The 26,815-nt window shown below is 29.3% G+C and overlaps 1 protein-coding gene and 5 long non-coding RNA genes across 16 annotated transcripts in view; all 6 read left to right on the top strand.

The window, feature by feature from the left end:
* Positions 1-26,815, top strand: part of LOC130446285 (uncharacterized protein CG45076-like) — a 47,231-nt gene that overhangs the window by 8,758 nt on the left and 11,658 nt on the right. For 4 of the 10 annotated variants that reach the window (XM_056782434.1, XM_056782433.1, XM_056782436.1 and 1 more), the window contains exons 4-5: positions 5,916-6,194; positions 25,040-25,261. The exons of 4 other annotated variants lie outside the window; for them this stretch is intronic. In XM_056782434.1, coding sequence (XP_056638412.1) covers positions 5,916-6,194; positions 25,040-25,261 — 501 coding nt within the window. The remainder of the gene's footprint in view (positions 1-5,915; positions 6,195-25,039; positions 25,262-26,815) is intronic. 2 more of the 10 variants (XM_056782439.1, XM_056782437.1) reach the window with 1 other exon arrangement.
* Positions 8,113-8,725, top strand: LOC130446287 (uncharacterized). The gene is made up of 3 exons (XR_008910127.1): positions 8,113-8,258; positions 8,331-8,553; positions 8,630-8,725. It is a non-coding gene; the product is annotated as an uncharacterized LOC130446287 (long non-coding RNA).
* On the top strand, positions 9,107-13,549 carry LOC130446286 (uncharacterized). The gene is made up of 5 exons (XR_008910126.1): positions 9,107-9,243; positions 10,501-10,701; positions 10,769-12,614; positions 12,706-12,913; positions 13,428-13,549. It is a non-coding gene; the product is annotated as an uncharacterized LOC130446286 (long non-coding RNA).
* Positions 13,776-15,645, top strand: LOC130446290 (uncharacterized). Its single transcript, XR_008910131.1, has 3 exons — positions 13,776-13,928; positions 14,806-15,023; positions 15,468-15,645. It is a non-coding gene; the product is annotated as an uncharacterized LOC130446290 (long non-coding RNA).
* Positions 16,346-17,846, top strand: LOC130446289 (uncharacterized). Its single transcript, XR_008910130.1, has 3 exons — positions 16,346-16,502; positions 16,663-16,842; positions 17,687-17,846. It is a non-coding gene; the product is annotated as an uncharacterized LOC130446289 (long non-coding RNA).
* On the top strand, positions 17,987-24,667 carry LOC130446288 (uncharacterized). 2 transcript variants are annotated; one of them, XR_008910129.1, is made up of 7 exons: positions 17,987-18,200; positions 18,437-18,664; positions 18,821-19,625; positions 19,914-20,113; positions 20,255-22,109; positions 22,165-22,391; positions 22,545-24,667. It is a non-coding gene; the product is annotated as an uncharacterized LOC130446288 (long non-coding RNA). The 2 variants fall into 2 exon arrangements; XR_008910128.1 differs by having other exon boundaries at positions 17,990-18,200; positions 20,255-22,096; positions 22,545-22,654.

Below are 26,815 nucleotides of genomic sequence, written 5' to 3'. Positions count from 1 at the left end.
TTTATTGATGGTTTTATCCGGATTTAGCAGCTCATAATACAGCACACCCTTCTGATCCCACCAAATAGAGAACATCACCTTGGATATTCAGCTTTGCCGTTGAATTGGCTGATTTGACATATTATTTTTTGTGCTTGGGTTGTCGTAATGGATCCATTTTTCATCACCAGTAACAATTCGATGCAAAAATGCAGCATTTCGGACATGCAAATCTGTCTTTCGACGTCTCTCGGCTTGAGTTCATGCGGAACCCAGTTGCTTTTGAATACATCCAGCTAATTTTAAATGTTTTGAAATGGCTGCTTGAGTGACACACGAAGATTCTGCGAGCTCTTCTTGTGTTTGACAACAATCTTCATCTAGTAATGCTTTCAGTTCTTCATCTTCAACCTTTTTTGGCTGCCCAGGACGTTCATCGTCTTCCAAGACAAAATCACCACTTTTAAAACGTTCAAACCACGTTCATTCAGCTAGAGCATAAATCTCCACCAAAATACGATGACTTTCGACAGCATTTTTCTTTATATTGAAGTAATGAAGAAGAACTCCTCGCCAAAACACTTCATCAGGAACAAAGTTCGACATATTTGAGTGAAAAAAATTATTGTTTTTAACGTTTCAAATGAATGAAATTTAGTGTAAAGACATACAATAAAAGTAGCTTTCCAAAGCGGGTTCGGAATATTGGAACGATGTAATATTATACGCCATCTTTTATCAAACCGCACGAATTAAGTTATAGACCCATCAATATAATTAGAAATTAAGCATTTTCGATATTTTTCTTCGAAAGCATTAAAAACTACGACATAAATTGAAAATTCATTCGATTAATTCGAAACAAAAATATATTTCATGTAATTTGTTTCAAATTTATCCAGATTCTAGAAAAAACGTGATTTGGTCTGTGTCTTTTTTTTATATATAACCGATAAATATCTGGGAGTTTGTTGTTCGTCTTTCGATTTGTTTTGTCCCATTTTCCATAATATTGAATGCTCGATATAATAGAGATCGGGCGTTTTATCGAAAACGCTACATTCTTGTAAATTCTTCATTTTATTTTTCAATTAAATGGTATCTCACTTCATAATTGATATAATAACGATTTTAGTTAATAGTAGAATGATCTCGTTTACTATAGTGACCAAGTCACGTGAAAATTTTGAGCTCGATTTTTGCACTTGCGAATTTATACTGACACTTCGTTTTTTAAAATTTTTTTATTGTATTCACCGCTTGAATTCCTCTCATCAGCGCAATATGCTTTTTTGTTTTTTCAACTTATTTTTGATAAGCCTAACAACATGCACGCTCAGCCGATTTTTGGTTTGAAGAAAATTGAAATATTCAGTCAAATAAGAACGTTCTATCAATATAATTATATTTGTATATATATATTTATATATATATATACGACGTTTCGAGTACAATTATTACCGTCTTCAAAACTATTTATTCCCCCTTATTCCTTTTTCTACATTTTTTTTTCTTTCCTACGTCCATTATTTCCAGCTTCCTACAACTTACATAACCTGATATGATCAATTTATTAGAATTTTTCTATACAACAATTTTTTTTAAATTATTAATCTAAAATAAACCTTTTGTGATTTGTCATGTCTTATGCTCCACCTCTCGTGTTTTAAAAATATAATCAAACGAGGATCGTACCAGAAGTACCTGTCCCGACATAGAGATGTCGGTATTTTTTTTTAAAAAATACCAAAAAATAGTTTGAAGACACCACGTCGTTTGCCAGTCATCAGTAGTGAACGTTTTCAGTAAATTTGTAAAGTAGCAAAGCTTAGACGAGACCGTACGACCTTCGAAGACAAATAGTTGACCAAGTGACGACTCCAGAAATATCGAAGAAAATCCACAAAGTGGAACTGGCAGACATTGTAGGCATTTTATAAAGGAGGTAAATCGCATTTTGGCTGGAAATTAGGACATGAGAAAGCTGTGCGTTGCGTTTGCTCACAATGGAACAAACACACCATGGTGAAGATGTTTCCATCGAGTGATTGGCAATGTTTCACATAAATTTTTGGGCCGTTTCATTACGTGGTTCCATCACTTCACACCTGATACAAAATAACAATCAAAACAATCGATTGAAAAGGGAAAACCGGCACCAAAGGGAGCAAAGATTGTTCCATCTGTAGTTAAGGTTATGGCGTCGGTTCTTTGGGATGCGCGTGTGATAATTTTCATTGACTATTTTGAGAAAGGAAAAACTATCAATAGCGAGTGTTATTGCAACGTTTGAGCGAAGAAATTAACCGTTTGGTTAAGAAAAAAGTGTTGTTTAATCAAGACAATGCACCATCTCACATGTCCATTATTGCAATGGCCAAAATTAATTACTTAAAAGTTTAAATTGCTACTTCGTGCTCTCTATTTGCCAAATTTAGCCCCCTCGGATAATATCCTGTTCCCAGACTAGAAGAAATAGTTCGGTGGACAAAAATTTTCCAACAATGAAGTGTTAATGGCTATTTTGAAGAGCTTCACGATTTCTATTAGCTAAAAGAAGAATAAATATATTTTTTCCCAAAATTTTGTTTGTTTTCTTTGTTGTGCGCGGTACTCCTGGGGCCATCCTCATTAAAAGTATTACGATTCATGTCTCACGGGATATATTCTACATTCCATGTATCATATATCATGTTACAAATCTGAAACTAGCTAATTGTTCATGCGAAATGTATTGGGGGTGGGAAATTGATAATAAAAATGAAAATTATAACTTCCAACTTAAGAATTTTTTATTACTACAAAATATTTTTCTATTCACTACGTATCCGTATTATTTTTATTGCTTTCTATAGCGATAATGTCATTTTATAAAATGGATATTTGCACTTTCCAATAATTTTATGATATGGAATAAAATTTCCATCCGTCTTTAAGGAAGAAAACCAGATAATTTTATTTATATTCCTACTTCATATTTATTCTTTCGCGAGCCGTTTATTCCATTAATTTTCCAGAAGATATACCTGGTTAATGGAACGCAAGGAACATCAGCTGCCTTAGGGCTTTCTCTTTATATTTAAGAAATACGAATAATCTCTATGCTCTTTTCCAGAACGAACAATCCGAAAAATAATCCTCTTTGTGTATAATAAAATAATGAAATCTCTGTAGCCCTAATTTTTTAATTATCATGTGTCACTATTATATGTTTCTAAAAAATGGTTTTTCATTACAGCAAGAGTTTCAAAACGAATGCGGGAATTGCCTTTTGTCACTTATTTTTTATATTGTTTTCTTGTTTCGGCTTGTATTCATATTATTTATTTATAGAAAAATGGTTAAAAATGTAAATTAGGGAAATTACACCATAACGTAGATAGTCGTTGGTAGCACTGATTTACGTTTGACAGTTGATAATATTATTTCAACTTAAACGTTTGCTCGAATCAGAAAAATCTCATCCTGTAAGTGGAATGTGTCTGTTGAATACACCATTAGAATGATTATTCTCACTCTAAAAATATAACATAAAAATTTCAATATATTGAACTATTCATTCATTTATTCCATGACTAATATTTAAAAATTGAAATAACCTCACACAACGTCCAGTCAACTTCCAAAATGAAACTGGTATTCAGGGATACCAATCCACTGCAGGAAATTACCAAAGTATTAATTATAAAATTTAAATGATTAGTTTGAAAATTTATTAAAAATACTGTGTATCTCAGAATAATAAAACCTATTCTTATAGAATATCATAATTCAATTTTATGACGGTTTTTATGGTATAAAAACCTACCTTAATAAATGAATTAATTTTCTTCTTGGAAGCGTTCTTTGCATTGACGTAATCTTTGCCACTGCGTGATGAGGCCTACAACTACAAAGAACGTGGATTTCGATACACTTGGATACATTATATATGTGCGGGTACCAAAGTATACAATATCTACATATAATCAGACAGAGAATTTTCTTCGACACCAAATACATCGATAACTTTTCATATATAATAATAAGTCTTTGTGTTCACTTCAAAAAAGCTTCATTCATAACCATATAACATACAAAGTGAGTTTCATTGTTTTGTTTATAAGGATCTTCTGATCCGACCGGTATTATGGTGGTATTGACATCGTTGCCAGATCTTTCCTTTTTCCGGAAAAATAATGAACTTTGTAATTTCAAATAGATAACCCTGTATATTTTTCGCTTTTCGAAATCCTTAAGAAATAATATTAGGATATGGTGATAGGTGTAGAAGTCAACAAGAAACTTGTAATATCTTTAATAATTTATATCCTAACCGAATTCCCACAAGATTTACTATCGGTATATTTAAAAACGAAACTTGTTCGGTAAAAGATTTATCCAAATCAAGACGAAGAAAAACTTCATTAACTGAAAATAAATTTTTAGATGTTTGTGTCTTGTTAGGGAACTAATGAAAATCCATACAACGTTTGTTCAACAGTTGTCAGATGACGATTTTGATAGACGCGAAGAGTTTGCAGATTTAAAATGTGACAAACAAAACTATCCAAATTTTTTAAGGCCACTTTTTGTATTAATGGGAATGTAAATTATTGATACTGTTCACGTAACAATCCTCGTTGGATGCGTGAATCCAATAACCCAATATCCCGAAAAACCGAATAATAGGCGACAAAATAATTAGTCCTTTTTTCATTGAGGGTGAGGGAGAGATTATTTCTTGTGGGGTCATTTAAAAAACATCGTTTATAAAACAAACCCTGCCAATATTCGGGAATTAAAAGATTATCACAGAAATAAGGAAAACTGAGCAATCAGGGATGTTGTAAATGTATTGCAAAGATTTAAAAATCGTTTTATTTTACGTTTTCTAAAATTCGTAATTTTTCTACTTCACAAATAAAGATCTACTTCTAACACGTAAATATAAACCCGACACTCTGTAGATGCATATTAATATAAAAAAATATTCGTTGATAACTTTTTGTCAGTAATCGATTCAAATAATAAGCGTCTACGATTTATTAAAATTAGTTGGAAGATTTTTTTCATTAATACTTTTTGTCGTTCTTATAAACAAAACTCTATGTGTCTTTTTCGTAATCCAGAATTTTTGTACACATATCGAAAATTAGTCACTGAATTCATATATATCTTAATTACTTCGACAAAGAACAGGGTTGTACTTAGCACAAGTATTGAGCTTTTGAAATGGTAACCAAATAATTCAAACTCTTCGACTAAAATCTTACATACTTCTTTTGACCTGCTCGTTTGTTTAAAAATTATCAGAATTTAATAAATATTGAAATTATATTTTTCAGTAACTTGTATTAAGTATTGTCTAGTATCAAAAGTCAATTATTTATTTCTAACGTAGTAGTTTCCTTCGAGAATCGATTTGAAGGCACACAAAATTAGAATATACCCTAAAATAGCAATGATATTTTGTTTAAACTAAGTTTTCGTGATGGAAAATACATGACCTGAAATAATTCCCTAAACAGATAAATGTTTTGTTAAGAAACATTTTGTTTATGAATGAATATCTTAGCACGCTGTAATTATATACTAACTATCATTACCATATACCCTCCTACTAGTTTAGTAGTGTTTCATTATGTTAATTGTTTAGAATAATCACAAAAGTTCATCTATATTTAGAAAATTGTAAGAAAAAAGTCTGAAAAAGAAATCAAAGTTACTTTATATCAGTTATCGTCTATAATCAATTTCCTGGGTTTGTCTTAGCTTCTGATATATTTCGATTGTAAATTCTCAAAAATCAAATGCCTAATTGAATAATTTTTTCGATAAATTTCTTATCTACATCTTGTTTATTGTTGTGTTTCTACAGATATCTCATTATACTAATACGACTACGATATTGCCTCTCCTTTCTGCAACGTAGTAAATCTCCTCTTTTATTACAGCGGACTTACTATGTAAGCTACCCAATAACGGGATCTGACTACTACTCCACCAACATATCTTCATCGTCCTCTTACCCGAAGTTATACCGGTGGTACTATTCGTTTCCGAAGGAATACTATTCGTATTGGCCGTTATACAGGACTTATCTTACAAACTATTTGAGGAACTACTATTCGAACACCGATTGGCCTAGTTACTATTGGTCAACTTATTTGCCTTACGTTAGGAATTTGGACTACGATTTTAGCGAACTCGAAAACCGAATCGATAATTTGCGAGTGAGTACCGAATGATGACGAAACATTTTTTTCAGTGTATTCAAATTGATATTTCCGTTGAATATATTCCAAAATACTATAAAAGTTTGATGAGAACGGGAATTTACTAGTAATTGAGATTAAATCCGGGAATTTAAAGGACAATCATACTATTTTATACATTTTTTTTTACATTCGTGTTTTAGTAAGATTTCAATTTTTATACACTTCAATACACCACCTATATCATCAGTTTTGTGTAACGAATAGTTGCTTTAATAGCGACAGAGTATTAAAAAAAATTAAACCTGTTGTACAAGGTTTTAATTGAATTTTCTTTAAATATATTTAAATTATTATGGGAACCATAGGAAACAATCTACAGGGTGTCCCTCGACGAGTTAAAACTATCTTTATATGGCCAAATACTTACAGTAAAATCATGAAAATTTCTACGTTTAGGTTTTCGGATACGATTTTTTTAACTAATATATTTTCAAATATGGTTCTGCCGGAAGTCGACTGTAACTTTATTATTTTGAACGGAACACCCTGTATATTGATACATTTTTGAAATTACTTAAATTTTAGTATACTTTTATCTAAAAACGATTTTCGAAAAATGCATACTTTTTGAGTTATTAATTTTTTTGTAAAAAAATTGGCAGTTGCAGACCCTTATAAATGATTATATCCTTGAAGATATGAAAATGATTTCTATTCGGTTAGTTTTAGCAAGGTCAGACGTATTTGAATCTATTCTGAAAAATTTTAAATTTTATACAGGGTGTGTATAAAAAGTATTCAAAGCTTAACTTCATAAATATCAAATTTCTTTATTTTTTTCTATTTTAATGCATTCAGGGGTAAAAAATAAGACAAATTCAAGTAAGTTTTCCTATACCTAAACCTTACCGTTAACCATATATTAAATTAACTAAATAAAGAAAAATACTTTTTTATTTCTTAGTGCTCGAAGAAATAAAATTTAGCACACACCTGCATCTCTAAAAATTCACAGAAAACATTTAATATCTGGATAACGGTAACATTTAGTAAAATATACATATATTTGTTTTATTTTTTACCCTGAATGTATTAAAATAGAAAAAACCGGGTGTTTTTATTTAAAAAAATGAAGAAATTTGATATTTATGAAGTTAAAATTTGAACACTTTTTATACGCACCCTGTATAGAATAAAAAATTTTTCGACATAGATTCAAATACGTTTGACTTTGCTAAAAGAAACCGAATAGAAACCATTTTTATATCTTTAAGGGTATTCTCGTAAAAAAATAATTTATAAAGGTCTGTAACGATCAAATTTTTAACAAAAAAATTAATAACTCAAAAAGTATGTATTTTTAGAAAAAGTTTTTAAACAAAAGTATACTAAAATTTTACGTAGATTTCAAAAATGTAATATACAAGGTGTTTTATTTAAAATAACAAAGCTACAGTCGAAAACCCAAACGTAGAAATTTTCACGATTTTACTTTAAGTATTTTGCCATATACAGATAGTTTTAACTCGTCGTGGGACATCCTGTATATCGATGAGTGGTAGAAATATTAAAATTACAACATCTGCTTTCTATCTATTTCTTACTTTTAACTCCCAAATGAATTAAATCATATCGTACCGTTTCCTTTTCCTCTTTAACCCTAAATTTCAACTCTTTTCATAATTCAAAATCTATTTAACCGCGTCGTAGATAAATTATACTATACTACTCGTATATAATACATCAAAACTACTTTTTTTACTATTTGAATGGAAACTTTTGGCTATGATAAATCTTGTTTTGAATATACGCGAATATACAGGTAATAATCCTAAAAATAAATATCGTTTGGGGGGATATTATTCAACAACAACTATGATTCATAACATTAAATTTAAAAAGAATTAATTATATTTACTCGGTGCCCAAATTGTGTCGGAAAATTGGATCGTTCCCAATATGATATTGTTTAAAATCTATCGGAAGATCCAGGTGAGCGCAGAAAAATTTGTGGTAGTGCCAGAAACACTACAAGATAACTGTGATATTTAATTAGATTTCGAGTTTTAAAAATAACAGGTAAGATTTTCCATATTTATTGATCCTTTACATCATTTCCTTATCGATTAATATAAATAGATTCACTTCCAGAAACATGCTTACGTATCTTAGGAACCCGATATCGGGATACGAATATTCGTTTTGGCCCGACGCGAAATTTTTTTATCATTACAAAATCTACCGACCCCTAACTTTCCATCAAGACTGGCCCATTACTGGTAGAGAGTGGTATCCGGAATATTGGCCCAGCTATCATTCATATTGGCATTATTTAAAGGATGTACCTAGCGAAAGGGCTTTCTCTACGGTTAGGGTAAGTAATAATATAATAATTAAATAACTTGAATAAAATATAAAAATGATCGCGTTTGATATAATCTTCATTCCAGGTAAATAACAATTTGTATTGGACAGATTCCATCCTTCCATAAAAATTAATCCTTATATTTATATCTTAAAATTAGAATAAATATTTATTTATAATATTTTTGTCGTTTTATTTATTATTTTATCCTTTTTTCATATTAAGTGCCAGGACCAAAAACGGTGGATTTATAAATATGCTGATTAAGGGGACTTTCGAGTTTAATTTGTGACATTAAATACTCAAGACGGGCAGAATAATAGTCAAAAAGTAACAATATAATAATAAAAACAGGCAGTACCAATATCCGCATTTTTAGACACTTTTAAACGCTGAAATACGTCGAAACGTTAATTTTTTATCAAGAGAGACATAATGGCAAGTCGAAAAAAATAACTATGTGATAATTCTATTTGGAAACTTGCCTAGTAGTATCAACTACATAATTTATTAATTTTAAACATTAGGACAAGCTTATATGTATGTTAACTTCGTATATTCGTATTTGTCAAAATTAATTTTAATTTTTGGCAACAATTCTCTGACGTTTTCCAACAGAATTTATAATATTTGAGACAGAAACTTTTGTTTCAAACAATAATTAGAAGTGATTGTGTAAAGAACGATCCTTCATAGAAAGTAAGTATACTAAAAGATAATTAATAACAGATTTAATATTTCGAAATTTCATTAAAACATTCATTGTTAAAATATAATGAAATCTGTTGTATCCTCCATGATTTAATTTCAATTTTATTTGAAGAATCTTTGGTAGTTATCCCATTCGTAGGACAATCTGTATATGTTTCAAAGTCTATTGAATTATTCATTGCATTGCTTTTATGCAACTGTTTTTAACATATTTTTGGATTTGTTAAACTACACTTTCCCATATTAATATCTCAACTATACAGTCTTTATTGACATCATCAAATATTTTATTATTAAATTCATCTGCGGCCCAAAAGATCGTTCCCTTATCTTACTGCTATAATGAAAAACCCAGTGTTTACACCTGATCCACTCCTCTTAAAGAGTCTAGAATGTGGGATGGCTTTAATTCCCAGAGATCTTTGTCTTTTATTTCAAGCGTTTCCAAATGTAGTGCTTTGGAGTTCCTTCAAATCTTCACGCCGCATTATCTACTAGGTTTAACATCTTCCGGTCTTTCGATAGAACACCTGTTAGTATTTGTAGATTACTTTTACTTAGGTTGATACATTCAGCAGATCTATTCTGGTTGTTGTTTCCAAGAAGAGTCTTGGAAACAACGAGTTTGGATTTTATGATATTGGAACTTAGAGCTCTAGTGACTGCTTGACTATCGGACAGGATGATGATCTCTTTAGATTGAACTGAACACTCTTTTAAATTGCATTAATTTCTGATCGAAAAATGCTTATGGCCCTGCCCAGGTTTTTAGAATGTTTGGTTCTAGATACGTAAATTCTTATTCAAGTTCAATCTACTGTTTTTGATCTATCCGTATACCATTTAATGGCAATTGTGTTCATTTTTTGTGTGGTGTTTTGATCCAATTCACTTTTACAGTTTATTATTGAGGTGAGCTTTTTCTCAAAGCTAAACTCTTTCGATGCAACGTCCTGGGTTGATAATTCTTTGATGATTCCGTATGTAAACATTCTAATTGATTATTTGTCTAACTATGTGGAAAGGTGGCAGATTTAGAACTACTTCTAGTGCAGCTGTTGGACTGGATTTCAAGTCCTCAATAGGCAAACCAATCTTTGTACCTTCTAGAGATTGTGGTATTCAGACTAGTTGTAGTACCTCAAACCACTGCCCCATATGTGATGATTTGTCTTGCAATTCATCTTAATTTCCAGTTATTTTTATAATTAACTTTGTTAATAATTTTATTTGTCCATATTTCAGATATATTTAACGATTATGTTGAAACTGAAATATGATTATTTATTTGGTAGTAGAATGATTTATTATCCCGATAGTAAAAACTATTACGATGATAATAGAGGAATGTATTGGTCTTTGAGACCGTATTATTGGATAAAAGGTTACTGGCCATCACATATGTTCAATGTATGGCCTACTGAACACCATTTGAGAAAATTAAGGGTAAGAAATTAATATTATTGTTACAAATAAAAAAAATATGGACTAAAATCTTTTTTATTTGTTGCAGGTTAGAAATAACATTTACAGTCTTACGTTATGAAAATGAAAATATGAATAATATTTTGATGGTAATCAATGTACTATAATGCCAAATAAAAATTTTTATTGGTTAAATTTATTTCCTAAAGCCACATCAATTAAATAAACTGGTAGATATACGTCCCGACTTTTTAATTTGATACTCTAAAACCCTTTGTTATGTTTTTTTCTTTTACTATTCAGTTTCTGGAGAAGTAAATATTCAGTTTTCGTGCTATTTCTTGGAAGGTCTTTTTAAAGTTGGTTTTTCATTATTTGCGCATTTAGCCGATCGATCTTTCATCATTCTATCGCCTCGACCTCAATTATCAGATCATCTCTTATATCTTCACTTTTCATTTTATCTCTTATGCTCATTTCTTTGATATTTTCATAAACTATGCCTTCATCATGTTCTTCGTTTTTGTTTTTCATCAGTGAAACCGTCGACGAGCAATAAATATTGTATAATTGTTTATATATGTGCATTTTCCTATGGTTAAACAAATACTTGTTTTTCGATATAAGGTCCCGTAGATAGCCAAAGATTTTCACGATCTTATTCACTTGGGTTCGCATCTCTTGTTGTATGGTGAATGGGGTTGTCGTTGATACAAAAATACGAATGTTATTAACTAAGCTATAAACTAATTACTATTTATATACTAAATAACGAAAGGAAAACTATGAAAATTTTTAATACATTTTCTATTTATATAACGCTTGTGGAATTCTTCTTCATCTCAGGAAACGTATAGAATTCCGTCTATTAAACTTGGAATCAGAGCTTGGTTAGAAATCCCTTGATAGGCAATACGAAATAAGCTCTAAGAAGAAATTATTTTACAAAGTTTAATATGAACGTGAAATTTGTAATGGTGATGAATAATTCGATTTCTAAGAATCCCATGAATATCTATTGTTGCAAGAGGCCTATGGGGACGATTCTCTATCAGGTACGCGTGCTTTTGAGTGTTTAGTGAAGGCCCAGAAAGCATTGAAGATGACCAGCGCCTAGGTAGCCTCGTGACCGTTTCAACTCCGAAAACAGTGACCAAAATCAATCAAATTGATGATTGCTGAGGCTGAAAACGCCGATAAAGAAACGGTTGTAAAAATTTTACACGAGAAATTACACATGAAGTTGGTGCTAAAAAATCTGGTCAAAAGCTCTTGCGTCAACGGGTTTGCTCAAATTTCCTTGAAAGACTAGAAAATACTTTGGAAGGGACTCGATTTGAGTCGATGGAAGCGGCAAAGCAAAAAACTGCAGAGCTCCTAAAGATCTTCACCAAAGAAGACTTCCAACACTGATTAGGTCAATGGGGAGGGTTGGATATTGAATAATATAATAAAACCCTTTTTCGTAACCAGTCTCGTTATTTAATAGCCAGAACTCGTAGTAATTCAACCAAAATTTAGAGAATTTAATTTGGAACGGATCTAGAATGTTCTACATATACCAAAATGATTCCGGATCCTTTTGGGGTCCCAAGCAAATAAAAGGAAAGCAAATAAATGCAATTTAAGAATTCTAAAGCTTAAGATTTTTGAGATGTATCAAATACTTTGGTAGTTGGTAAATTTTCAATGCCATTCACAGACGCGAATATACAAACATTCGTCCTTGGTGTTATGAATAGAAATGTCTGTCGTTGAGCGTTTCTATTGGGAATCTTTTTAAATATTTGTGTTAATTTTCGAGATACGTGTATGGAATTTGAAATGAAATTGGCATCGTTCCAGTATTCAAAAATATATAATAACCGTTTTCACCTATCTTTTAACAAATATCGAGTGACTCGTGCAAAGTAAATCTATCACGAATAATATACGTAAGTTGACAATAAAAAACGTAATAAGATTAATGGATGTATCTATTTCGTTTAAAACAACTGATCTTTAAAATATTTATTTAAATTTCAGGAAAATGCTTCAATTACGATACGATACAGAATACGGTAGCAGATATCAGTATTTATTAGCACCGGCTACGAAATTTTATTTAGATTATACAACTTTCGATAAAAAATATCCTTACGCTCCCGAAAGGTACCGCAATTGGTATCCCCATTATTGGCCCTCACATTTATTAGAATACATTCCAACGCAGTACTCTTTACGACAATTACGCGTGAGTCCAATAAAAAATTTAATTTACATTTTTTTAATTTAATTATCGGGAATTTTTAATATCGAATGTTCAATTTTCTTTTTGTTTTCAACTAACTTCTGGGAAGAAAGTTTTTAGACAATGTTGATAGGCTTTAAAAAAATTTTCTTGTGTAGCGATTTCAATTTCTTAAAACAGACTTCTTAAATTTTGAATCAATGACCTTGAATATGTTTCTTTGAAACTTACACCAGTTTGCTTCAATTTCAAGAAAACTTTGTTTATTGTAGAGATATTGATTTCTAGATTCAGCCATTTCCTTCTTGGAAAATCACGAAATCGTTTAAGTGTGGTAGAAACTTCCTATGGCAATGTTAATGAAGAGTTGTTGAGAAACTATACATTACTAATATAAAATATGATAATAGAAATATACAAAAAGAAAATAAATATTCATAAACTGTCGTTTTTATATTTGGATGACAATACAATCATTTTGTCATGATAAATAATTACTGAAATGATTCTTTTTTAGGTTAGAAATAACTTATATAACTGTTAAAAAGTATTGAGGATATAATCTTGAAATATACGTAAATATAAAAAAGTCTGTATCAACATGATTATAAAAAATAAATAATTTTATTAAGAGGACAATTTTTTTTTAATTATAACGACAATTATTGTGAAAAATAATATCCCTATCCACCCACTATTTATTCCCTAAAATTAATTTAATAAAATAATGAAAAACAAAAAATCGACAGGTCCATAAATATAACAGATTGTTCTCATTTTATGTTTTTTTTATAGAAACATTCGTCAATAATTAAGAAACATTTATCAAATAAAATTATTAGAAATGTGTTCATAGGCCGTTTAAAAATGTAGTTTAGAATCATAACACACCTAACTAGTTCAATGCAAATTATAAATTTAGAAATTGGAAAAAATCCAAAACGATTCGAAACTGTTAATACACGTTATTGTTTGCGAAAACTTCACACTTGCTGGTTTGAATATATAATATATCCGAGTAAGTAAAATAATAATAAGTTGTGATAATTTATAAGATTAATTTAAATTTTTGTTTTATTATATACAATCTACTATACATAGTTTAAATTCAAAATCAAAGTTCCTTATAATACTACGAGCTGAATTGAATCATGACGCTCGAATAATCTCAGACAATGCCTTGTCACTCGATGGAAATATCAATAGAATGAGTGTGAAACAGAAATTGAATAGAATCCATTTCATCCGCGCTTCGAAGCTCTAATTTTCATTAGTACCAAAATCGCAACGAATTATTGACAGAATTAAATCAAAAAATACTTTCTTAATTTTGTTGAATACTTACTCATAATAATTAATTTATAACTAACACTTAACTATAATTTACTTTCTATTTCCGAACGAACTCGTTTATACGAGGTTTGGCTATTAAATAACGAGAATGCGTGTCTAGAGGTCGCCCTAGACGGGTGGGCAAAAACCGAATAGTGCGTTGGGTATCTATATATCTTGTCTATGCACGTCCCAAAACACGTTTCCGTCACTATCAAGGTATTTGTATAATAGTGGTTTGAAACCTTAACCAATCTCGTTATTTAATAGCCAGACCTCGTATATCCAAACGAAATTCTAGCACGTTCTAGAAAATAAAAGGAGAAAACAAATAAATAAATAATGTAGTAGGAAAGAATTGAATTTCGCGGTTTTAAAAAAGTATATAAAACGCGCCTTCGCCGAATTTTAGAGTTTCATTATAGAAGTACAGAACCGGGCTTAGGAACATATCGCGGATTTGTTCGTATCATTACATAAACAAGATTTGAATTTCAATCAAATTTGGATTAGTATAATCATTAAAATATATGGTCATAATTGTTAGGATATATATTTTGCAGGACTATACGAAATAATGTTACAAATTAAATATTATCCTGGCGAAGGATACAATTATTTATTCATGCCAGACTATAGATTTTATTGTGATGAAAAAATTCAACGACACCAAAGTTCTTATTACAATTGGCCTTTCCGTACTCGGATTTGGTATCCGTATAAAAATTTGAGGTTATATTTCGATTATATGCCCTCAAGGAGACCTTTTAGAGAACAAAGAGTAAGTATACTATCGAAATGAATTTTTAGTTCAAACTTTTTGATAATTATTTCAAAGTTATATAATAATAAAAAATATTAATAGTAAAATCAAATAATAATTCAAATTACCATCTGAAAGACAAAACTAAATTATTGCCTGTATTTTATAATTTCACAGTGTCTTGTGTAGGGACAAATTAATGAAAAAATATTGCCGAAACTGTAAAAATGTGAATATCTCGTATTTTTTTGATTTTTTTTTATATTTTACCCTATAAATCAAAACTGCTAATTTCTAACAACTGATTTCGTATTAAAAATATGTCGAAAATGGTTCAAGAAATTTTTTAAAAAAAAATTCAATATTTACTTGTTTTTCGAAGTATACAGTTTGTCCTTTGGATGATAATTCATTTTATATTAACTATAATAGACAAATAATCTTCTTTGATTTTCATTTTAGATACGCCGTCTCATTTATTGACACTATGATGATTATTTTCAAAAAAACAAACAACAATAATTTCATAAGATGACAATCTTAAGAACAAATTCTATTTGAATATCTTCCTTACAAGTGTTTATTATAATTATTCGTATTAATAAAAAAAATTATCCGATTTTTTTTCGTTATTTTCTTATAACAACCTGAATCTCATCAAATATCACACTTAAGCGCATAGAAAACGGCCCACTGACTATTAGTCTGTGGACGGTAAGACGAAGACCGTTTTCGAGTCAAGGTTTGGTTTGTAATATATAAAGCATATAATCCCGACCTATATCCAATAGAACTTTCATGTGATGATGTAAAAGGATTAATTCGAGCCTGACTTTTTATCTCAAACTCGATTCGAGAGTTTATTATTGCAGTAGAAGAAGATGTTAAATTGATTAAATCTCCGAGAGATGTTATTAGATCATACTAATTATTCAGAAATGAAAAGCTAATTTGTTTATTGTATTAATTTAATTATGTTAAATATAGTCAGTCGATATGAATTTTCATACATTTAAACTCACATTAAAGCATATTAAATCGTCTTTCAAATATCATATTTGAATGATGAATAATTTTCGAAAAAATATATTAGACGTGAAAAGTTTACATTTCTATGCACGCGTGTATAGAAACGGTATGTATGGTAAAGGCGAAAAGCAAAATAAACTATAATTTCATTTGTTGCTATCATCCAGAAATTCATGGAAGTGGTAGCAATTTATTTGTTTATTCAGATTAAATTAGGATTTGTTGATTATATTTTTCAAAAAAGTCGTTTAAGACATACACGTATATCTTAAACGACAAGCTTAATTTTCATTTATTTTTAAACTATTTCGTTCTCATGTCAATGCGTCATGGATTTTTGACTTGGCCGAGCACCAATTTGTTATAATACACAAACATTTTCGTTAATTCTACTAAAATTTATAAAGTGCCGAGAATTTTGAGTCAGTTGCGATTTTGCGGTCATTCGTGTATCGTCTTTAAACATAAGTAAGTCAAAATATTCAAAATAGAACACATAATATCGAATGCGTTTCATCAATATTATTAATAACCATACTGTAGTATTAAAATTATAAATGTCGTTAGAAAATTTGCAATAAAAATTGCTAAACTGAGAATTCGATTCACTTATTAAAGATATTTACAGAAGATGTTATCAATTAAATACGATCCCGTACATGGGTACGACTATTCTTATAATACAGTCTTTATCCCAGACTATAAGATTCATCGGCCTTACGATTTTTATTTTGATTGGCCGTGGAGATACCGGGTTTGGTTACCTAACAGGCCCTATAGGCGATTTTTGCATAAGGAGCTTTCCGGTGTAAGTAATTTTTTTAATACTATGACGTCGTAACCGAAACCACTTTATAAGCACTAAAAATAGAAAGACAAATTGTAGACGAAAGCTTGCAAAAACTAAAAAACATACATAAAATTAACTCAATAAAGATACAAATAAAATAAAATTTCAATATACAGGAGAAAACCACTTTAGAAAGACCTACAAGTATTAAGATTGTATCTGCTATTAATTTAATATAAATAAAATTATAATAACGACAATCTGCCCAAGTTATTGAAGAAAAAATAATGTCTCTTGAATTTTGAATCAATCCAAGCAATAAATAACCTTATTAACATGCTACTAGTATATTTAGAAGACTTACACGTATTAATATTGTATCTGCTATCAATTAAATATAAATAAAATTATATTAATGATAATCCGCCAAAGTTAGTGAAGGAAAAATGATGCCTTATTGAATTTTGAACCAATCCAGGTAATAAATAACCTTGCTAATATGATACTAGTAAATTTTAAAGAACTTCAAGTATTAAGGTTGTATCTGCTATTAATTTAATATAAATAAAATTATATTAACGATAATCCGCCAAAGTTGGTGAAAGAAAAATGATGCCCCATTGAATTTTGAACCAATCAAAGCAATAAACAACCCCCAAAAACTTTATTAACATGCTATTAGTATATTTAGAAAACTTACAAGTATTAATATTGTATCTGCTATTAATTTAATATAAATAAAATTATATTAACGATAATCTGCTGTAATTTGAAGTTGTAAAATGGGATTTATAAAAGTTACGACGCCATAATATATAATTTAAATTTGGCTCAAAATTAGTATATTTTTTTTGTATTTTAGATCAGAGACATCATCTATATGTCGTAATGGAAATTTGAAGTCAACGAAATAACAATATATATTTTTTAAATATTTACAAAAATTTTCGACATGTTTTGATTTTATTATATTAATTTTTTACGTTAATAAATTGGTTTAACAAAATTTACGTTATATAATTCAGCTCCTCTTCTTTATTTTTGTCACCGAACAAACCTGTATCTTCAAGATTTTGCTTTTATATTATTTATTTTCGTTATTACCAGTTTTGAAATTCGAAATTTTTCGTTTCATTCGTTTTTATATCAAATTACAGAACATAAAATAAAATATCTTCAAAAGTACATGAAAATTTCGAACTAGCTGTGGAAAATGATAGCTATAAATTCCGTAATTTCTTTTGGCGACGTTCCAGAAAATTTTCTATATTTGTTACGTTTCAACAAAATCATCACAAAATCGTCATTGGTATTTCTAACAGAACCACGCAGCCTGCATTTTAGAAACTTGTTTATCATTAAAATAAACAGTAAACGTAAGTAATTATATATAATATTGTTGAGCAGTATATTCTATACGCAGTCGGAATGAAATAAATCGAATATGTTTTCAATAAAATCTGATATTTTACTCAAATTTGTAATTGACATAATTTATAACTAATAATGTTGTGATATCACCAATAATTATATGTTTTGCGAAGTCTATAGTAAATTCGATATTAATTTATTATTAAAGAAACAATTATTATTAATTATTAACACATTCTAGATGTATAATGTACCACACGATCTCCAAACGCCGTATATACCGCCTTATATCAATATTATCGATTACGAACATGTGCCTTACACGAAATATCACTCTGTATATGTTCCTAATTATGATACATATAGACCGGTAGATAAATACGATAAATGGCCTTCTTGGTATCGAGCTTACTTACATATGCCTGAATTTAGGCACTATTTGAATAATACTCTTATGAGAGATGTGGGGGTGAGTTTTTTTGGAAATATTTGGGATTATTGAAAGCAAAACTCATATTAAAATAATTAAATTAGAACTAGCTATAATTATTTTTCATTAAAAATGAAGTTTTGCTTCCAAAAATCGATTTTAAGTTGTTTTTATATTATTTTGAAAATATTTTAGATTCGTAGACATAAATACGTCCACACTTATTGGTAAAACACGAATAGAAGAAAGAAAATTTGCGATTTGCGTTCAAATTTTGTCAATTTCATCATAATTTGTATTTACAAATAAATTGCTTTCGTGTATTTTGGATCGAATATTTAATTTGATAATTTGTTTACTTGGAATCGGAATTTTGATATAGAATCAAATTCTAAATTACATTATCCATTCGATACAGTACAAACATGGAATAATTAGTGAAAACACATATTTTACAATATTTTCACAGCATGTTGTTAGTAAATACATTTTTTTAAAAAATCAAAACCAAGTTCTCACAACATAATAAACCAACGAAAAATCTCGATGTAAAGCTAGTTTCATCGATAATATTCTCTAATCATTTATGAACAAATTCCACCCTCTATTTTATAAACGAAACTACGAGGATAGTTCCAAAAGTACTGGAAAACATAAAAATTTCGGAAAAAATGATGTTATGTCCTTTTAGCTCCATAAGCTTTTCCCAGCGATGTTCAATAAGTTCGATACCCTCTTCATGTAATTCGTATGACTAATTGATCCTCATAAACACATATCCAAACATGTTTGTTTCGATAACGAAGTTGTCGTCTTCAGGAAAAGTATTATACCAAAGCTTTATGTTGCCAAATGTGAATATTTCCGAGCAGGTATCTGGCAAACTTCCAGTAAGATTTCTCGTCTAGTGCTTTAGAGATTTTATCTTTATTCTCGACAAAAATCTCGACTAATCTATTGAGTTTCGTTGTGATTTCTGTTTAATCTTTAAATAATAAAAGTAAGTAATACAATATCAAATAAATATATTTTTTTCTATTTATATCAACTAAAAAGTTTCACGATTAGGTCAAGGCCAAATTAGGTAGCTTTTACCTGTTTTTTATTGAATTTGAAATAATTAAAATAAAACAAACTATAACCTAATCATGGATTGTATTCTATTTAATATAAAAAAGTAATATTGAAATGAATTCATATGAAATTATAGCATTGAATATTTTTTTAAAATTATGGTGGTAGCCTTAGTATTCATTCTTCTCGTGAATATCTAATTATTCATTTTCAGAAATGCTTGGATTGCAATACGACCCTTATTACCGATACGATTTATGGCCTTATTCAAAATACGTTCCTGTAGATATACCGGATTATAAAATTAACAGACCTTTGGATTATTATAGCAAATGGCCGGAATACTATCCAATGTTATTGCCCGTACCAGAATTCAGAACGTATCTGAATAATCTTTTGCTTAGAGATTTAAGGGTACGCGATTTATCAATTACAATAAATCATTACAAGACTTATTGCCACCAAAAATAAATTTTTTTCAATATCGTTTTGGATATTGGAATTATTTACCCATATCACTAGACGATGTTTCTACAAATTACGTTTTTGTTTTAGCTGAGAAAATATCAATATACACACACTTATTGGTGAACAACTATATAAATCGATTTATTTAACTACGAATTTCCAAAGATATATATTTAAAATGTTATTGGATATTTAATATTGAAATTCATGTAAAGAAAAAATAATATAACCGGAAAATATAAAATATTACGTATCCTCTCAAAGTTTTTTGTCGACTATTCCGATTAATTTTTTTGTTATTGCATAATAATTAATCTTTTCGTGTCGTAAATTTTTGTTCGACGAGATTTCGTAATATCATAATGATAAAACTACGTCGCTTTTTTATATTAAATATTAACAAAGTAGAAATTTCGATTAAAAATTCATCAAAAGACAAGTTTTCTATTGTGGCCGCATAAAAACCCTAGTCGAGATTATATTCCATTTGATCGAGCTTCTTAATTCGGGGACTCATCACTTTATCTGAGATTGAGATTTTGCTGTAGACATAACAGATTTTCTCTATCGTTTGTCAACTCAATTCATCCACAATCTAATATCCACGATTTCTATTGCATTTCCACTAAGAAAATCATTTAAACCAATATTAAAATAAGACAGTCTCATTAAAATTAATGAGTAATTGATATAATTATATATATATATATATATATATATATATATATATATATACATATATTTGCGAGATGTTTTAAAAATTTCGGTTCCAATTTGATGAGGCACTCGAATTAAAATTCGCAAACTAACGGTTTGAAAAACTGTCAAATAAAAGTAGAAATTTCGATTAAAAAATTGATCAAAAGACAAGTTTTCTATTGTGGCCGCATAAAAACAATCGTCTAGATTATGTTCCATTTGATAGAGTTTCTTAATTCGGGGACTCATCACTTTATCTGAGATTGAGATTTTGCTGTAGATAGAACATATTTCCTTTAATCGCTTGTCATCTCAATTCATTCATAATCTAATAATTATATATATTTGCAAGATGTTTTGAAAATTTCGATGACAATTTGATGAGGCACTCGAATTTAAAATCGCAAGCTAACGGTTTTTACAATTGTCAAATAAAAGTAGAATTTTCGATTAACAGATTCATCAGAAGACAATTTTTCTATTGTGACCGCATATAAACCCTCGTCGAGGCTATACTTCATTCGATCGAGCTTGTTAATTCTGGCACTCATCATTTTATCTGTGATTGGGGTTTTGCTGTAGATAGAACAGATTTACTTTAATCGTTTGTCAACTCAATTCATCCACAATCTTATATACACGATTTCTATTGCATTTCCACTAAGAAAATCATTTAAAACCAATATTAGAATAAAATTGATGATTTAATAAGAAATCTGTCAAATAAAAGTAGAATTTTCGTAATTTACATTATTCGAAAGGATTTGTCATTAATTGGAGGGTTGTATCTTGGTAACTAAGAGCTGCTTTTTGTCTCAAATTGTAGACTGTCGATAAAAGTTTAGTTTTTTGAGGTTTCATACGTGAATATATACAACTGATAATTCTGTAAACAGAGTTAGCTATTTCAATAAATGTCGTGCTAGTGGAATCGCAAAAGAATCCTGAATCAAATACGTGAGTCACGACGCGTTCTAAAAATATTTCAAGCTTATTTTCATTGTGAAAATAACCCAAAATAAACACACCTACATTATTTATATAATATGAATCAACTACAAGTATTTTAAGGTTATTACAATCGTCGGAATACAATAAGTTTGTAACGAAAAAAATGTATACTGGCCGTTATCCAAAAATTCACACTTAAAATTTTACGTCTTTTGAAAAATAAATGCATTCGTTTGGATAGTGTTTAGTGTTTGTGTGTGGTCTCTGTTGGAATAGCAGGTAACTAAAATTGGTAAATCGGTATTATCATGTGATTTTATAAGTATGTATATTGTTTTTTTTTGAAGAAATGGTGAGACTAGAAACTAGGTACGATCCTATACATGGATACAACTATACTTATTGGCCGGACTCTAAATATTTCAGAAATTATCAATTTGCTCCTCCAATATCTTGGGTAGACGATTGGACCAGAAGATCACGTGTATGGTTTCCTTATTATTGGTCTACAAACAGATTATTTAATCATTATAATGATTACCGGCCATCGATAAGATCTCTTCGAGAACAACGAGTAAGTATATAAGCTTTCGTTCTGTATAAAATTTTTCTTTCGTCGAATTTTCTAAATTGCTTCATATTAAATAAATAAAATATATTTTTGGAAATTTTTCGTCGTAATTAGAGTTATTACTAATATTTTTGATTATATTTTATTTTATTTTAGCTAAGACACAACTTATACTTTTAGACCCGATCAAAAATCAACCGTTCAAATTATATTGTAACTATTTTTTGTAATAAATTTTGAAAATCTATATTGTGTTTGTTTTAAATTCGAAATAACTATGATTTATCTCCCATATAAATTTCGATTATTTAACAATTGAAAATAGGTAATAAGACATTTAAAATTTAATTGGTTAGGCATATCAAAATAACGATTCAAAAGATCTTTTTAAAGACCAAAAGGATTATAGATATATCTGAAATTAACTAATTAACAGTTTTATCTTCAAATATTGATGGTATTCACTAAAATTGCTGTATAACTATCAATTAATGTTATTCATATATTAAATCACTCAAAAAGTCGTGTTATTTCAAAATGAATCTACTTTAAAAACAATCTCGTGTGTTAATTTATGATTGTTTCTTGATGAAAACATAAATATCGTACAAGCAATGGCTTCAAAAATGTTATCCGGACTTTTCTCTATCGAAAAGAACCATTTTTTATTGGTTTGCTCAATTTAAACAGACACCGATGATAGTGAACGTTCTAGGCGTCCAAATAGAGGTGGTTATTCCAAAAAAGTACACGAAATAGTTATATCTAATCGTAAATTAAAATTGCGTGAGATAGTTGAGGCTGTTTAGGTTTCAGAAGGGAGTGTATTGAACGTTTGATTATCAGAAAGTTTTTTTTAAATTGGGTGCCGCGTTTACTCACAATCAATCAAAAACAACAACATGTTTACACGTGATAAATCAGTTTTTTTTGCATCCATATGTGATAAACGATCATCATTTGAGTGGACTACAGCCGGTGAACCAGGTCCAAAGTCACAACAGTCAGTTGGAGAGGTTATGGCTTCAGTATTTTGGGAGGCTTTCGAAATGTAGGTTTATAGACACAACACCGAATCAAGGTATCAGTATTACAAGAAATTGGTCCACGTACAAGGCTACTAACCAGAATAAATAGGACATATAACTAGAAGATGGGTAGATTTTAATAAATATGAGGCAACATAGATTTAACAGGATGGAAAAGCGTGAAAACAACTGCCGAATCAATATAAATGGTATCATTCCATCCTTTGGAGGATAATGGACAGAGGAGGAAGGAACATTGTTCATCAACTATTTCCAAAAGGAAGAGACAATCGATAGAGAATACTACATAGAGTTGTTGGTTCGTTTGAATGCAAAAACGGCCTTATATATCGAAGAAAAAATCACCGTTTCACCAAGATAATGCACCGATGCTCAAGTCGATTTCAATATTAGTTGAAATGAATAAATTACACTTCCAATAGCTTCCCCATCCACCGTATAGTCTATATTTAGCCCTACAGTAACTACTGGCTATTCGCTGATCTCAAAAAATGCTCGTCGGTAAGAAATTCAGCTCAAATGCAAAAGCAATTGATGACAAATACGGAATCCACAAGTTAGAGAAGCTTTGGAATGATTTAATTTCTCTTGAAGAAGATTACATTCATGAATTGGTGAAAATTCAGAGTCTTTTGAATACTTGATTTAATAGATATGATTTTAGTGTTTCCTAGTCTTGAGCGATCGATATTTATTTGGTCCTTACGATTTTTTTGAACTTTCAACGTACAGTTTTATAGATTTCAATATCGATTGCGATCTGTTCCACTAACTTTACCACTTGAACTAAACTTTTGTTTCTACTTTTACTTAACAAAATTGATATTGCCCAGTTCATGCTAAGTTGAATTCTTCGAACTCGGAATACACCAGTAGCGATTCTTAGTGCAGTTCTTTGCGATAAATCAAGTTGTTTGAGATACATTTTTTCACAAGATGCCTAATACAGATCCCATTTATAGCTGGCAATAAAATTAATCTTATATATTAGTTAATAAAATTTTTACAGCTTCATCTTGTTTATAAATCCTATATCATCGAGGAAAATCGCGTTTAATCTCAAATCTGCTATTGCATATTCTATTTATCTATAAAATTTTTGATGTTATAAAAGTTGTAACGAACGTCCGCAATGTGATAAGAAACTTTGAAGATTTTCATATAAATATGTCATTTTTAAACAGCTAGTTTGAATTTTAAACGTTATATTTGGAAAACAAAAACATTTTAATATTATATTTTTATATAGATGCCGGTATAACATTGTAATGTAATTTGCTCAAATAGAAGTTAGAAGATGTTACATACGATCGTAAGTAAATAAAAAAAATACACAAAATTGATGATATACTTTTATATATGTATAAAAAAAATATGAATAGTGATGACCAGTATGTTGAGTACATCAAATAATTAATCCATTTTTGATCGTTTCTGTTTCCTAACTAATTTCAAAAAACGGTTTATTAAGAGATAAAAATTCGATGTCGTTTTTGAACTTCGACAGTAAATAATCAGTAAAATATTTTGTATAAACTTCTGGTCGTGGCTACTACTACTAATTATAATTAGAAAAGTTTTTATAGTTTAAAAATCTTTCAGAAAAGTGTTTACTTGGACACCCCCTATCCAATAAAGGCCGTGGATTATTCGTATTATCCATATTCTTACAGAACATACAGGCCTTTATCGCTCTATTATGATTATTATTGGCCATTGAGTAGTTTGAATCGCTATACTAATTACTGGCCTTATTATCCTTACTACAGATATTTGTATTATAAATATACACTGCCATCTGATAGATATTATCATTTGAAATATGTAAGTATAAGATCGAAATTATGAAATAAGTAAGTACATAAATGAATAACTGCAACTAGTGACATGTCTTTTTGTTTTAATAGAAAGTTGTTTGTCGAATTATTCATCTAAAATATAATATAGTCATCGATAGAACTTCATCTAATATACAATGTTTAATAATCCAGTTAAACTTTTGAAAGTATATTTTTTAAAAACTTTTTGTTACAATTTTTCAAGCGAATGATCTTAATCAATTTCACGATTGAATTAACAAGATTCATTGAATGAACTAGATTCATTATTCATATTTATACTAATTAAATGCTTACAATTATTTACGTAATTTGATGTTTATGCGTTTTACTTTTTAGAATGTTCTGGATTTTTCTTCACATAACTATCCAAAGCTTTTTATGAATACAATTAATTTTTAATCATGACGTTAAATTGTTTTCTATCTAACAAAATTTTTTGTAACGTGTTAACTATTTTCGAGAAAAATTATGGATTAAATGAGGTTATTTTTACGAGTAATTAATTTTCTCTTTGTTTTTATTGATATAATTTTGAAATGAGAGATAAAAACCAATCAATACTTTAAATTATATGATAATTTCGTACGAAAATATGTTGAATAATTCCTTCAAAACTCGCTATTTCCACACCGATTCCATCATCTTGATTATAACGAATTAGAAAAGAATTCCCCCTCAACTTATTACTTTTTAATTACGAAAAAAATTATGCGACTTGAGCTTTAAAATTAAAAAAAAAACATTCAATATTTGTTATGTTTTTCGAATAATTTTAACTAAGGAAAATTAAGTAGATAAAACAGAATGAACAATCACATAAGGAAAAAAATGTCTTAGAAGTACCAGCAATTAATCAAAACCCAACGAGAGATGGTAAAATGGAAATCTAGATAGAGGTATTTGAAAATGATAAGATAAAGAGTCAAAGCATTGAGTACGAAATATTACAGTTCAAATATGATTTATTTTTTGCTCCCTTCTGGATATGAGCTACACCAGGAAGACACGGTTTGTTGTAAACATTTTCTACGATCATTTATTTGGATAAAATTAGATTAATAGTTATTTATCTAACAAGTGAGTAAAGCGATAGTTTTTTCCACGACTAGGACAGTAATAATAATTCAAATAATTCAAATAATTAACATTATAGGGAAACTAATTATCAATTAAACATTAGGGCCCTCTCACACCAAAGGAATACGAATCAAAGAATCACTCCGAATGAAGTTGAATCTGATTGACCAAGATTCAGCTTCGAGTGCTCCGTTTAAATGTGAAGGGACTCTTTTCCCGCCTTCAAACCGGTTCAATCAGGATTGATTCGAGGTCGCACTTGATTCAACCTGTCAGATTCCTCGTCCGGTCAGTCTTGAATCAACAACCATACGAGATAGACTTGGAGTTATTAATTTTAAAAGTTAAAGAAAATAGTGCGATTTATGACGAAAAGAAGATGAAAGGATTTTTATAGATTCAGGTTGATTCAGTTGGTGTGAAAGAGTGGAGATGACGAATCAGATTCAACTTGATTCAG

Source organism: Diorhabda sublineata, chromosome 7, assembly GCF_026230105.1.
Source record: "Diorhabda sublineata isolate icDioSubl1.1 chromosome 7, icDioSubl1.1, whole genome shotgun sequence".
Taxonomy (NCBI): Eukaryota; Metazoa; Arthropoda; class Insecta; order Coleoptera; family Chrysomelidae; genus Diorhabda; species Diorhabda sublineata.
This window is presented reverse-complemented; position numbering and strand designations above follow the sequence as displayed.